Source organism: Elephas maximus, chromosome 1 (assembly GCF_024166365.1).
Source record: "Elephas maximus indicus isolate mEleMax1 chromosome 1, mEleMax1 primary haplotype, whole genome shotgun sequence".
In the NCBI taxonomy this organism is placed as follows: domain Eukaryota; kingdom Metazoa; phylum Chordata; class Mammalia; order Proboscidea; family Elephantidae; genus Elephas; species Elephas maximus.
The window spans coordinates 237,788,259-237,804,320 of NC_064819.1; the positions used below are offsets into that span (position 1 = coordinate 237,788,259).

Here is a 16,062-nt window from a genome sequence, read left to right on the forward strand (position 1 = left end):
GAAGAACGAACAAATCTGTTTCGAAGGACAGTCAGGATGCTCCTTAGAAGCGAAGATGGCGAGACCTTGTCTCATGTACTTTGGACATGTCATCAGGAGGGACCATTCCCTGGAGAAGGACATCATGCTTGGTAAAGTAGAGGGTCAACGAAAGACAGGAAGATTCTCAATGAGATTGATTGACACAGTGGCTGCAACAATGAGCTCAACCATAGCAATGACTGTGACAATGGCGTAGGACTGGGCAGTGTTTAGTTCAGTTGTATGTAGGGTCTCTATGAGTGGGAACCGACTCAATGGCACCTAACAACAACAGATTAATATCCTAATTTCTCTTCAGTGGTGCACTCCTTTTTACAACCTGATTCTTTCAAGAATGAGTCCCAGCTCACCCTTCATGTTGCCAATGATGACTTAGCCACTTACATAATACCCATTGCCATCCAGTTGATTTCAACTCCACAGGAATGCTATAGGTCAGAGTAGAACTGCCCCTTAGTGTTTCCAAGGAGCAGCTGGGAGATTCTAACTGCTGACCTTTTGGTTAGCAGTAGAGCTCTTAACCACTGTGCCACCAGGGCTCCTATGTAATAAGATATCTGAATTAATTATGACCTAAAACCAAAACCAAACCCATTGCCACTGAGTCAATTCTGACTCCTAGTGATCCTATGGGACAGAGTAGAACTGCCCCATAGGATTTCCAGGGTTATAACCTTCACGGAAACAGACTGCCACATCTTTCTCCCACGGAATGACTGGTGGGTTTTGAACTGCCAACCTTTTCGTTAGCAGCCAAGCACTTACCCACTTTACCATCAGGGCTCCTAAATTATGGTCTAAACCAAAATCGATCTAGGGAGAGCAAAATTTGATCTTTTCATTTCCAAAGGCATGAAGAGTTACAGTAAAGATTTTGTACTATAACTGAAACTATTTTTCTTTTATGAAATACTTATTATTTTAATAAACTAAACCAGTGATTAAGATTACTTTATGGCAAAACAAAATCAATTGGGATGTTAAATTCATCTCTTCAAGAGTAGAGAGGAAGCAGATACAATCCCTTAAATGGTAAAAAAAAGAGGGAAAAAAATCCAAGGTCTTTTTTTTTTTTAATATTCTTGTTTGTTGGGTTTTTTTGTTTGTTTCCTTTAAAAAAAAATTCATAAAATAAGTTATAACAGCAGAAGATGGGAGTATTTAGGTTTTTGGTTCGTGTTTAAAACTCTCTGCTCTTTCCTCATTATCCTAAGGCACAAACATGCCAACCCAAGTGTGGTCACTACCAAGAAGCTACAAAGACCCCGCCCCCAACACCGTGCAATTCACCTGGGGAAAAATCACACAGCAGCTCTTCTCACTGCCCTCTTGCCTTCCCCAGAGGGGAATTCTTTTAAAAGTAAAATCTAAAAAGTTTTTCAAACATGAGCCCAATCCTCAAAAAAAAGAGCTAGTGCAGGTAACAGCCATTAAATCTTAAATATCATTTTAGAAGAAACTAAAACTGAAAGAGGAAGGGGATCCCTTGGAGTTCCTCCTGCTCACATATAAGCAATAAGCTGTGTGATCTAACCAGGGCTTCCACCCCCAGATGTACTGAATCAGAATCTACAGTTTAACAAGATTCCCAGGTGATTCTTAAGTATAACTTCCTGGGAACTTGTTAGATATGCAAATTCTCAGCAGGGGTTTGAACAGGAATGAACCAGCTCAAAGCCTTGGATTTAAGAATTTTTTTTTTTTTTTTTTACTAATAGGTTTTGTTTTTTTTTTACTAATAGGTTTTGTTACTAACGGTGCACTGGTGGCACGGTGGTTTACGTGTTTGGCTGCTAACCAAAAGGTGGGCAGTTTGAATCTACCAGATGCTCCTTGGAAGCCATATGGGGCAGCTCTACTCTACCCTATGGGGTCTCTATGAGTCAGAATCAACTCCACGGCAAGCTTTTTTTTTTTTTCCCCCACTAATAAGCACCACTGAGCAGAACTACTGCCCTAAAAACACCAGGAAGCAGGGCTCGCTCTGACTCTTCCTGCTCCAGTTTTGGTGAACGAATGACTTTATGAATGCTCTCGGCACATGCTTGGTACCTAGGAGACACAGTCCATAGAGTTATGGTATTTACTGTAAACTACACACCTTGACAGAGTGACAAATCCCACACCAAGTCTCAGCGGTTTTTGTCTGTTTTTTAAATAGTGTTACAGACTGAACAGCTTCACAGACCTGCAGGCTTTGAGGAGTGGCTCCGTGGGCGGGAGGATCTGGTACAGAGTGGTGTAGCAGGGGATGGCCACAGCGTTGTAGAATCCAAGCTGCCTCCGCGCGCAGACAAGCAGGAAACAAGAGCGCACGTTAGCAATTCTCAAGGCACTGACGTTTCCCACGTGAATCTTCTGGAGGCTTCTGAAGCCTGACTGTACCACTGAAGGTTCTACTTCTGCTGTATGTGATATGTGGACTCAATGAGAACTGCTCTAGAGTGCATTTAGAGTGCATTAAAATATGCTCTAGAAATGGAACATACAACAATCGAAACCTACAATAAATGTTAACATCCGCTGAAATCCCAAACCCATGTCGAACATTAATGAGAGTCTATTTATTTACTCTATTTATTCAAAGTTAAGTCCTGTTCTTACCTCTGGCCTAATCTAGGGCTGTACCCTAAACACTTCACCAAAATCAACCTGCCATTCTTCCACACGATGACTTTTTTCCAATTCAGTATCTCAAGAGTTACCGCGGTGGTGTTTCGTTTTGTTTGGAATCCTCGGGTTCCGGTCCTTTGGTTAGTCTCCTGAGACTTTTATTCTGCCCCCCCGCCCACCTCTTTTGGAACCACAATGAATCTCATTAATTTTATTGTAGGTCTCTCAGGCCACAGTTCTGTCAGGTTCCATAGTTGTTGAATTCACATATTTTGGAGTTAATCTGCGATACTTTAAAAAATATATTTCAAAACACTTTATTAGGTATTTTGGTCCACTCTGCAAATAAGGCTGCTAGCTTAGCCTGGCCTACTGAAGGCCAGATTTGAAAGGGCACCCAGACAGGAAGCACAGATGGCGGAGCGATGACTAACTGTCCACGGCTTGACAACATGTACAAGCAGAAACGAGGTCCCTCCCTTTGGTGACCCGAGCATGGCTTACTAGTTTCCTTAAGAGACTGAACTCCAAAGAGACTCATCAAAGGACACAGGAAAATCCAAACTACTTGGTTCGTTTCTCCTGTCTAAACTATCTTCATAGTATCTCACTAGAACAATGCCGACTCATTTCACCCTTTGACTTTATGGCCTATCCAGAGATTTTATCTTAGTATTTAGCAGATGCCATGGGGCAGAAGATCCCAACAAACTAATTAGTTATTGGAAAGCAGGGTATTTTATCATTATGGCAAAGAATAATTTCACAGTAACCAACAATTGAGAAGCTAAATGCTTGGTAAAATATTAGCTGTTCACAGAAATGTTTTATTTAAAAATGGTAGCATAAATAAAAATGGAATTTTGGCAAAAAATAAGCAATTTTAAAACAGCTGCTTTCTTAATTAAAAAACACTAAAACAGAACCCTCACTCTGAAGGTATGAAAGAGGAATTCACAACTATCTTCAGTGATACACCAAAATAAATTCCATGTGATTTCACAAATTGTTAATCATGTAAACCAATGAAATATTAAAAAAATTAATTTCTATATAGGTAAATGTTTATATTATCTCAGCATGAAAAAGGACTTTTAAAATATGACTACATGTTTGAAAGAAGTTCCACAAACAATATTAAAAAGCAAATAAACTGCAAAATATATATGCTATATGCATGACAGCTGTCCCAGGTACACTTTCAAAAGAAAAAGGAAAAATGAGAAGTGATCTGCTAATTATTCATATTTAAAACATGAAAAGAGAAAAAGCTCAACACATGTTATTTGGCAATTATTTCTGATTAATGGAGAGAGTACAAAGCAAAAAGAGACTTGGTTCACAAACTAGTCCAATAAAATTTAAAACTGGAATTCACTACGAAATGAACATATAGCTAGCTGCTAACCAAAAGGTTGGCAGTTCAAACCCACCTAGTGGCTTCATGGGAAAAAGACCTGGTGACCTGCTTCTTTAAAGATTACAGCCTAGAAGACCCTATGGCGCATGGGGTCACTAGGAGTTGAAATCAACTCAACAGCACCAAACAACAAGTATTTGGTGGTTTCTTATTAAAATAAAAGTGAAAAATTACTCCCAAATATTTGATTTAATGCTTTCTTAAGTTATATCTATTTTTCTTTAACTACATGCTGATTAAATAAAATATGCAGATGTAATAAAAATGTATACGGTTATTAAAAAAAGATATGAATAGAATGCCACACTTAAAGGCACATACCCACACATACAAACAAAGCTTACTGAGATGTAAAACGTGCGAAATGCTTATATTCATGGGAAGAATATTCCATTTGTCTTATTATACTCAATATTCTGTTATATTACAAAATAAGTGGTAGTACTTTATCATCTCCTATAAATTTTCCATGGCTCGTTATAATTTTTGAATATCTCCCACATTAATCTACAAATTGCTAATTGAAATAAAAAACCTATTTTGAAGCTTTTAAATGTAATTATTAGTAACTTTCAATTTAGTATGATATTGGCGTATATAGTAGATGAGTCAAGTGTATTACAGGCAGTCCCTGGGTTATGGATGTCCAACTTTCAGGCAAGTAGTACTTAAGAACAGACTGCCATAAAGCCTACTAAAAATTTGAGTTAAATACAATGGTTTGTAATAAAGAACGCACACACCATTTTGTGACACTCACGAAAACATCGTACAGTTTGAGAGTGTTTAAGTATATCATACGCATATCCACTGTCTTTGAGTTGATTCCGACTTACAGAGACCCTATAGGACAGAGCAGAACTGCCCCATGGGGTTTCCAAGGATGTAAATCTTTATGGAAGCAGACTGCCACAACTTCCTCCTGCTGAGCAGCTGGTGGGTTCGAACTGCTGACCTTTCAGTTAGCAGCTGAGAGCTTTAACCACTGTGCCACCAGGGCTCCTTTTTATATACATAAAAAGGTAAAATACATACTATATACTAAGACAAACATTTGACGCTAAATAAGAACCAGATGTATCTGTCCCACTTACCTACAACTTAAAGACAGAGTTAGGGATGGTTCTTATTTATAACCTGGGGACTGCTTGTATAGAGTTATATATTAAATTTCTTACGGAAGACTTCCATTCATGTTTCATTTGCACTCACTGATCAACTACAGTGCATTCTGAGATTGCTCTACATGCCCTGAACAAACAATGAGCAGTGCCAGATTACAGAAAGAGTCTAGGTTTTATGGTTAGACAGACTTGGTTGGGTCCTTGGCCTTTATTAGTTGTGTGACCCTGAGTAAATTGTTTAACCTTCCCAGGACTTCATCAGGAGCCCTGGTGGTGCAGTGGGTAAAGTGACTGGCTGTTAACCAAAAGGTGGCCAGTTCAAATCCACCAGGGGCTCCGCAGGAGAAAATGTGGCAATCTGCTTCCATAAAGATTTCCAGCCTTGGGAACTCTATGTGGTTGCTGTGAGTTGGAATGGACTCAATGGCAGTGGATTTGGTTTTTTTGGAGGGACTTCATTGCAATTACATCTCTAGAAAGAAGTAATGACAAAGACAGTTGAAAATTCTTTCAATCCAAACAACTAGGATCTCCTAACTTCAGTCTTACCAGCCCCAACTCCATCTAAATGGCGAAGGGCTCACTTGCTCTACACACAGATCATTAAATCCTTCCTGGCTACAACCCAGCCTCATAGTTTCCCGGTTTAGCTTTTGGCTTTGGGAACCAAATCAGATGTGATAGCTGGCACTCCTGCACAAATCAAAAAGGCCACATTCCTCAGACTCTACGTTCCCTTCAACACAAAGGAGATACCTAAGAGCGTCTTCCCAAGTGAAGGACCATCTGATGGATGGTGATTTGAGGATAAAGGGATGTTCTTTTTAGTTCTCAGCCCCCTACAGGATGAATTGCTATAGTTTCTGCATTAATCGCCAGACCTGGAACGGCCCATCCTTGTACACAAGTCACATTATTCATATATAGCTTAAAAAAAAAAATAGCTTTATGACCGCCTTAAAATATTTAATTTTGAGCAAGATAATTCATACTTGGCCTTGTGGGACTTCATCTCTTTTGTCTCTGTCCATCATGGGAATAGGCTGTATGCCCAGTTTCTTCATTTCATCACCCTAAGATAAAAGGAGAACAAAATCATACTTTCTCAATTCAAAAACTGTCATAAAATTTTGGTATTAATGAGCTATTTCCTTTATTCATTAATCACCTTTAAAATAATGTTTTTGTTTACTGACCCAAGAAACATGGCATATGAATGAAAAATTGAATATATCATTGTTGGGTATTTTATCCTGATGTTCTCTTGTCCTGAATGTCCAGAAATCCAGCCATCTCTTCTGATCTCCTTTTACAGAAGTTAGTAAGAGTTACAAAGACAGGAGATACAATTAGTGACAAGGGGCACTCAAGGCATTTCTCACTTTTCTTCTTCAAGTGTTTTTTCACCTGCACTGAACTGGGTGCAGCCAGGCTCCAGAGAGGCTGCCTGACGGAACCTCTCCCATAAAGTGCCATGGTTTGTTACCGAACTAAACATGGTCGGCTGACATGTGTTGTTGGTAAAGACACAGTATTCCTGGCTGTACAGTGCCATAAAATTGTGGGCTCTGGGCTAAGGAATTTGTATACAATATTTTATTTAATCCTCATGTAATACTACAAGATACATATTGTTATCCATATTTTATAGTTTTTAAAATAATCTTGCTTTTTATTTGTTAAAGTTAAAGCTTCCTATATTTAGGAGATAAGCTGGTAAACCTTGATAATTATATTTCTATTCTGTCTCCTTCCATTTACAGTGAGGTCCTTGAAGACAAGGCCTCTGAGAATGCTAGGATATTAATAAACTTTTGTTCACTGAATAATACGCAGCATATTAAGTGTAAATACCTGCTTTAAAGATCTGTAATATTTTCATACGTATTTTAGAATACAAAATATGGTTGTTAAAGTATGAAATATATCATAGCTAAGTACAATTATTTTCAAAATAAGCTAGGTTCAGCTCAGTTTTTTCATGTGATATTTGTAGAATGGACTCTACAGTGACTACCTTTAGATACACGTGCAAATTAAGTAGACTGTGATAATAAAGTCAGATATTACAGTTCAAACATGCACATCCGAACAGTCTTTCTAAATGAGTCTGACCGTAACTAGGTTTTGATACACACAATACAAAAAAGAGAAAAGAAAAGGGTGCAAGAGCAAATTACGCAATGCATAAGGCATCCTGGAGAAATAACCACCTGAGCGTAAGGTAAAGATCTAGGTTTTCAGGCAACCCAAATTCTTTGCTTTACAGCTATAGAACAATGCAACGTTACAAACCATTTCTACTAAACTTGTAGCCAAACACGTGCTGCTTTTTCTGTCTGTCCTGCTCTGGCTGAGATATACGGTCGGACCATCAACTATGAAGCTACCTGCCTTCCAAATTTACTTGCATTTCTTCAAACCAAATCAGGTACACCTGAAAGTATTTATAGGGTTTTTTTCTTGTTTGATTCCCCATTAAGGAATTTTTGAATATTCAGGGACCCAAGCATTTATGGATTCATTACAACAAGAACAGTAAGAGAATTATTTTCTACTTATGGACAATTCAGAATGCCAGCTGAGGAACACAAAGCACACTACTAATAATTTCGATAATTAAGGAAAGGTTTTAAAGAAATTAATTTGCATGTTTGTTTCACATGTCAGGACTTTCCTGAATTAATATCCCACATATTTTATTAAATGGAGCCGTGGTGGTAGAGGGGTTAAGAGATCAGCTGCTTTAACCAATAGGTTGGCAGTTTGAATCCACCAGCTGCTCCTCGAAGCCCATGGGTTGCTGTGAGTCAGAATGAACTCAACAGCAATGGATTTTATGTGTGTGTTTTATATTCTATTGAACTCATCATGTGCAGTTGGGTTGACAGTTCGGTGAACTTATAAATCCTCGTGTGATATAAAATGATTATCATCTCAAATTCCTCACTGCAGGCCCAGATTGCCCAGGAAACTGTGGGTCCTGCTATATACTTTGTCTAGTGCGTATCTTAAAGACGACCACCGGCAACGCTTGGTGAATACCTGAGCAGATCAGCTGTTAAGTGGGGGAAACTGTTGCACAATTGTTCATTACATTATGTTCCTAAACTATTTCAGTTGAGATCAGAGAATTTACACACATATTCAGGTGAGCTATAACAAGATGCTTGTTCTCACTCGGCATGCTGCATCATTGCTAAACTCTGTCTTACGTGAATATAGTGTTTCTTTTTTAAATAAGTAGCAACATGAGCAACTGAGGTATTGCTGATAAATTGTCCACTTACTTAATTTCTCCTTAAATCTCTTCTGATTTCATGATGCTGTACATGTTCCTATGAAAGTGAAGGACATACCTCAGCCCAAAATTCTGCGTATATGTCATTCGCTGTCAGTTTTGTCACTGGCCACAGTTTTGTCACAGAACAAAGATCACAGGCCGTCATCATCAAGCCAATTACACGGTCTCTAGAACACAAGCATACGAAACTGGTCAGCTCAGTGTCTGCACATTTATCATGAAAACTAACAGGCCTTCCAGATTTCCAGGAGTAAGATTTAAAGTCTATATCACTGTATGAGGGAGGAAAGAAGGACAGGACTCGTTGGCAGGACATGTAAAGTTGGGTTAGAGAATCAAAGAATCGTAAGGTGCTCGGTCACTCCTATCTCTAGTTCTATGAAAAGAGTGTATTACCTGCTCCTGTGGCCTGAGTACCACTGCGAAAATCACATAGGACGGGCCCCAGCTCTCGCAGTCTAAATACCCTGGTTTGCTTTTACAGCCAGGGACTCGATTTTCATTTCCTTGGAATTTGGGGAATTTAGACTGGGGAGGAGGTTTTAAGAGATAATCTACCCCAAACCTTTCAATCTTTATAAGGAAAATCTGAGGTACCAAGAAATTAAAGAACTTATCCAAAGTGACACTAGCTGTGACAAGGTCAGAGTAGAAGCTGGGTGCCCAGCATGCAAAGAAATTGTCAAATGGGTGTTTTGTTTTCTGCTTCTCAGGCATTCCTGTTCCAACTCTAACCTAACTTAAAGGAGTCTGCTTCTTCAGCTGCTTCACATTTATAACTAGGGGCTCCGAGTCCGACTTTTTTTTCTTCAAAAGATGGTTATTACCAACTATATTGGGTTAAATATTTGGTTTAATCTTTCATCTTGAAAAAAATAGTAATGGCTTAAGGAATTCAAACAGACATACACCCCTTATAAGTTCAATGGATTTCAAGAACTTGTGTTGTTCTAGTCATATATGATTACCCTAAATGAAATCTACACTTAACGGAGTAGTAAGCACTAGTTATTAAGGAATTTCAATGCACTAACTGTTACTTTATTAAGCATACTGTGTGATTTTAAAAGACAAATTATCAACACAGATGCAAAACTGTGCAACATGTGAGCAGATGTTATGGTTTCCAACTCATGTCCTAAATTCTGATAAGTCCTAGGAATTCTCTGCTGTTAACCACTCCCTTACTTCTTCTAGGGCCACAGATATTTTCTATTTGTGAGCAGAGTCCTGAGCCTGCCCTGGCTGGGTAGAGAGCATATTAGCAGCATAGAGGTCCCTGGGTGGGGCAAACAGTTAAGCATTTGACTAGTAGCCCAAAGGTTGACAGTTCAAACCCACCCAGGAGGAAACTCGGAAGAAAGGCCTGGCAATCTGCTTCCAAAAGGTCACAGCCTCTAAAACCCTATGGAATACAGTTCTACTCTACACACATGGGGTTGTCATGTCTCGGAATCAACTCAACAGCAAGTAGCAACAACATCTGACTATTTGGTAGGGCTTCTGATTCAGTGGTGCTCCCTAGAGAGAAGATTCCTGGGTACCTGGGAGGCCCTGCTCCTCCTTCCTCACCATCATGTCTTTGATACGAATCAACTGTAGAGTTCTTTTATTTTCCATTAGCCCACTTCCTTTAGCCCATTTGACTAACCAAATTCTCTCTTTTACAACTTTACTTCTCATAAGCACGCATATCAAGAGGGTATCATGCCTCCGCCATGTTGGTTAGACTTATGGATGCCCTTCCTGAAAATCAAAACAGCTGCCACATGAAGGTTCACGTCCCTTAAAATGGTCAGGGAACTAGAAGATTCTCTCTATGAGGTAGTTTGCTAAGCACGTCGGGGTTTAAAGATAGTGTACTTATTTCTTGGTTTGGATTTATAAAGGTATCAGTATATTATCTGTTTTCTCAACAGGTAAACCCAGTTAAACAGAAATAGAACATGGGGGGAAGAGGGAACCCTGTTTATAAATAATTATTTCATTATTAGCTCAATCTAATGAAAAAAATATTTATACACAGAGTAACAGTTTGGACATTTACTGAAAAAAATCAACATTCATTTCCCTTGGCTAAGTATTTTAATAAGTTTTATCTCAAAAATATTTGTAATCTCCTAACTCTGTGAAACAGAATAGAAACGATAATAGAACTGGGCATGTGGCATGTGGAAGCAATTTTCTCCCTGGAAAGTGATTCTAGATGAAGCTGCTATGACAGGGTTGGGGTTGGTTATTCAGAAGTAGTTATCATTTGGATTTTGCTCTCAAAATTACTTAGACAAAACTATTTAACAGTAGTTATTTTACCATTAACCAAGATAAATAAATAAGTAAAATAGATTAGAGACCTGGCATTAAATTCCTTTAATAAACATCATTACCCAGTTGTACTAGTAAATACACATCAGTTAGGTGGTCATGATACCTGAGTTAGGCACGGACTGGAGTTAACATTTCATTTCTGCTGTGAATGGAATGGAGGCCCAACTGGTAGAAACACCTAATGTGCATCATGTGTTTTACTAACCAGTCACGAAAGGGCCTGGTTTATGCTGAACACACTCTTGGCGTGATCAGGTGGAAGCCAGTTGCTAAGAACGATCAAGTCAGGGCCCGGCATAGTGTCCATGTTACAGTGATTCTTCCCAAGAACTTCCAGTGTTTGACCCCATTCCTTTATTCCAGAGTTCTGAAGGCCTGGGTGTGATGCACATGTGAGGAACAAACAGTCCCTGCCCTCATGGTGCTGACGCTCTCATAGGGAGAAGGCGACTGAGCAGGTAAAACATTTCATACAGTAACAAGTGCTATGTAGGAGATAAAATAGAGACAACCATGGGAAGATCTGTGAGGAGGTGCTCCGGGAGAGACAGCATTTGTGAAAATCCCTTGTGAGGAACACGGACAGCCAGTCCGGCTGACACCCAGTGAGGTGGTTAGACAGGGAATGGGATTAAGTTTGGAGAGATGGGCTGGAAACATGCCCTGATGAAGGATGATGGCAACTTGAATTGGGGTGATGGTAGTGGAGACCGGGAAAGCAGAGAGATGATGTTAGAGAGGTAGAATTAACCTGAAAGTCATTCGCACCAGCAGGTGTTTTAATGACGGTACATCTTTCTCTCCCTCCCTCTCACTCTTTCTTCCTCCACTTCCGTTCCCTATCATTATCCCAAACCAGGTGCAGTATAAAGAACACGGAATCCATCCATCTCAAGGGTGAAGACCATCTTAACTGAAAGAAGGAAGCCTCTCTTGGCAGTGTGCACCTCAGCCTTCTCAGTACCATCTGATTTTGAAATTCCCATCCCCACATCAGGAGATGTAGAATCACAGACTTGGTAAGGCAGTAAAGGAAGGAACAGAAGTCACGTGGTCTGCAGCATTTCAGGCGAGTCACTGGTGCCAAGAAGGAAGCCCCAACCCTTCCCTTCTGCCTGCCTCCTCCACCCAGCCCACAGTATAAGTTAGAATATCATTTCATTCCATTGCCAAAAAGTCAATTTCGACTCACAGCAACCCTATAGGACAGAGTAGAACTGCCCCATCGGGTTACCAATGAACAGTTGGTTGAATCAAACTGTTGACCTTTTGGTTAGAAGCCAAATGCTTAACCACTGTGCCACAGGGCTCCATTAGCCATGGGCAAAATGTCTTTCCAGAAGAGAAATGGAAGCACGCAGCAGGAGAAGTTGAAGCATGGAAGTTACTTTACAAAATATTTCATGTCAAGGTATGAAGATACATACAGAGTGAATTCTCACAAGATCATGATACAACTCTCTCATTTGTGTGGATGTCATTTCAAAAAGACTAAGTGGCCAGCTCCATTTCCACAGGTGCAGCTGGAAATGTAAACTTAAGGGCCCCTCATTCTCTGCCTTTGCTGTTCATGAGATGATGTGGCGACTTGAAGAGCTAAGGTATATTTTAGCCTTCCTAATGTCTTTTTTTTGGTATACTCACATTTTCACCTCAGGAAAACGATAAAAATATGTATTCCGGCTTTAAAACACAATAATGTTACCTACGTGATACAGAAGAACAAACACATCTGTCTTGGAAAAAGTACAGCCAGAATGCTCCTTGGAAGGGAGGATAGTGAGACTTGTCTCATTCACTTTGGACATGTTATTAGAAGGGACCAATCCCTGGAGAAGAACATCATGCTTGGTACAGGGTCATCCAAAAAGAGGAAGACCCTCAATGAGATGGACTGACACAGTGGCTGCAACAATGGGCTCAAGCGTAACAATGATTTTGAGGATGGCGCAGGACCCGGCAGTGCTTTGTTCTGTTGTATGCAGGGTTGCTATGAGTTGGAATCGACTTGACGGGAACTAACAAGTTGATACAGGATATATCAGCCAGGGTCCTAACAGGAAACAGATGAGGCCCTCAGAAGAATTAGCCCTGAAGGGACTGTTTGCCAAGGCCCAGTCAGGGCTGAGGGAGACCAAGGCCTCTGAAGCTCTGAGGGCTATGACAGTGGGAAGGGTACCATGCTCAGACTTGAAGAGCCAGGAGAGGAGAATTGCCAGAATCTAGCAAGGCTAACTGTGGAAGAGGGCCCTCCCTAGAAGCTCTGTCCCTGGCCAAGGAACACAGCCATGGTTGAACCACAGCATAGCAGGAATGAAGCGAGGAACAAACAGAATAACTGTTCTCTCCTCCCGCCTGCAGTGTCCCGTTAATGCACTATCCAGCTCATAAAAGTACCTCAGAGGTTGAAAACTGAAAAGATGTTGCTCACGTTAAAAAAATACATTTGAAGTTTGAACTAATTAAATATCAAATTTTACACGTCTCGTCAGTTTGTTGTACCCTGGTGGCTTGCATCTTACTGTGATACTAGAAGCTATGTCACCGGTATTTCAAATAACAGTTGGATCACCCTTGGTGGGCAGGCTTCAGCTGAGCTTCCAGACTAAGAGAGACTAGGAAGAAGGACCTGAAAGTCTACTTCCGGAAAAAAAAAAAAATAAAGGCCAGTGAAAACCATGTGAATAGCAGTGGAACATTGTCTGATACAGTGCTGTAAGATGAGTCCCTCAAGTTAGAACGCACTCAAAATATGACCGTGGAAGAGCTGCCTCCTCAAAGTAGAGTTGACCTTAATGATGTGGATGGAGTCAGGCTTTCAGAACCTTCGTTTGCTGATGTGGCATGACTCAAAATGAAAAGAAACAGCTGCAAACATCCATTAGTAACTGGAACTTGGAATGTACAAAGTACGAATCTAGGAAAATTGGAAATTATCAAAAATGAAATGGAATGCATAAAGATCTATATCCTAGGCATTGATAAGCTGAAATGGACTGGTACTGGCCATTTTGAATCAGACAGTCATAAGGTCTGCTATGCCAGGGATGACAAACTGGAGAGGAATGGTTTTGTGCTCATCCTCAAAAAGAACATTTCAAGATCTATCCTGAAGTACGACTCTGTCAGTGATAGGATAATACCTATACACTTACAAGGAAGACCAGTTAATATGACTAGTATTCAAATTAACGCACCAACCACTAAGGCCAAAGATGAAGAAACTGAAGATTTTTACCAGTTTCTGAAGTCTGAAATTGATCAAACATGCAATCAAGATTCATTGATAATTACTGGTGATTAGAATGCAAAAGTGGGAATCAAAGAAGAAGGATTGGTAGTTGGAAAATATGGCCTTGGTGACAGAAACAAAGCCAGAGACTGAATGACAGAATTTTGAAGACCATTAACTTCTTCATTGCAAATACCTTTTTTCACCAACATAAATGGCAACTCTACACATGGACCTTGCCAGATGGAATACACAGGAATCAAATCGACTACATCTGTGGAAAGAGTCAATGGAAAAGCTCAATATCATCAGTTAGAATAAGGCCAGGGGCTGACTGTGGAACAGACCATCAATTGCTGGTATGCAGGTTCATGTTGAAGCTGATGATAATTAGAACAAGTCCATGAGAGCCAAAGTACGACCTTGTGTACATCCCACCTGAATTTAGAATAGATTTGATGCATTGAACACTAATGACCAACACCAGAGGAGTTGTGAAAGGACATCATACGAGAAGAAAGCAAGAAGTCATTAAAAAGACAGGAAAGAAAGAAAAGACCAAAATTGGTATCAGAAGAGACTCTGAAACTTGCTCTTGAACAGAGAGTAGCTAAAGTGAAAGGAAGAAATGATGAAATAAAAGCCGAATGGGAAATTTCAAAGGGCTGTTGGAGCAGACAAAAGTAAGGCATTATAATGAAATGTACAAAGACCTGGAGACAGAAAACCAAAAGGGAAGAACACACTTGGCATTTCTCAAGCTAAAAGGAACTGAAGAAAAAAATTCAAGCCTCGAGTTGTAATACTGAAGGATTCCATGGGGAAAATATTAAACAACGCTGGAAGCATCAAGAGAAGATGGAAGGAATACACAGAGTCACTGTACCAAAAACAATTGGTTGACATTCACCCATTTCAGGAGGTAGCAAATGATCAGGAACCGATGGTACTGAAGGAAGAGGTCCAAGCTGTGCTGAAGGCATTGGCAAAAAACAAGGTTCAGGAATTGATGGAAGACCAGTTGAGATGTTTCAACAAACTGATGCAACCCTGCATGTGCTTACTTGTCTATCCCAAGAAATTTGGAAGACAGCTACCTGGCCAACTGACTGCAAGACACCTATATTTGTGCTCATTCCAAAGAAAGGGTGAGCCAACAGAATGTGAAAATTATCAAAAAATGTCATTAATGTCACATGCAAGTAAAATTTTGCTGAAGATCATTCGAAAGCAGTTGCAGCAGTACATAGACAGGGAACTGCCAGAAAACAAACTGGATTCAGAAGAGGACACGGAACAAGGAATATCATTGCTGATGTCAAATGAATCCTGACTAAAAGTAGAGAATTTCAGAAATATGTTTACCCATGTTTTATTGGCTATGCAAAGGCATTTGATTGTGTGGATCATAACAAATTATGGATAAGTTTCGAAGAATGGGAATTCCAGAACACTTCTTAATTGTGCTCATGAAGAACCTGTACATAGACCAAGAGGCAGTCGTTCAAACAGAACAAGGGGATACTGCGTGGTTTGAAGTCAGGAAAGGTGTGGGTCAGGGTTGTATCCTTTCACCATACTTATTAAATCTGTATGCTGAGTAAATAACCTGAGAAGCTGGATTATATGAAAAAGAATGGCGCGTCAGGATTGGAGGAAGACTTGTTAACAACTTGCAATACGCAGATGGCATAACCTTGTTTGCTGGAAGTGAAGAGGGCTTGAAGCACACAGGTGAAGATCAAAGACTAGAGCCTTCAGTATGGATTACACCTCAACACAAAACAAAAATCTTCACAAGTGGAACAATAAACAACATCATGATAAATGGAGAAAAGACTGAAGCTGTCAAGGATTTCATTTTACTTGGATCCACAATCAATGCCCACGGAAGCATCAGTGAAGAAATCAAATGGCCTATCGCATCTAGAAAATCTGCTGGAAAACTCTTTTTCAAAGTGCTAATGAGCAAAGGTGTTACTTTGAAGACCAAGGTTCA

General features: G+C 39.9%; 1 protein-coding gene across 6 annotated transcripts in view; it reads right to left on the bottom strand.

The window, feature by feature from the left end:
* Positions 1 to 16,062, bottom strand: part of PDE10A (phosphodiesterase 10A) — a 745,035-nt gene that overhangs the window by 4,234 nt on the left and 724,739 nt on the right. For 3 of the 6 annotated variants that reach the window (XM_049905162.1, XM_049905144.1, XM_049905169.1), the window contains 3 exons: positions 8,559 to 8,670; positions 6,192 to 6,272; positions 2,231 to 2,319 (listed from right to left, as the gene is read on the bottom strand). In XM_049905162.1, the coding sequence (XP_049761119.1) occupies positions 2,231 to 2,319; positions 6,192 to 6,272; positions 8,559 to 8,670 (282 nt within the window). Of the gene's footprint in view, positions 1 to 2,230; positions 2,448 to 2,488; positions 2,515 to 4,534; positions 5,672 to 6,191; positions 6,273 to 8,558; positions 8,671 to 16,062 lie in introns of those variants that run through there. The other 3 variants (XM_049905168.1, XM_049905167.1, XM_049905153.1) reach the window with 3 other exon arrangements.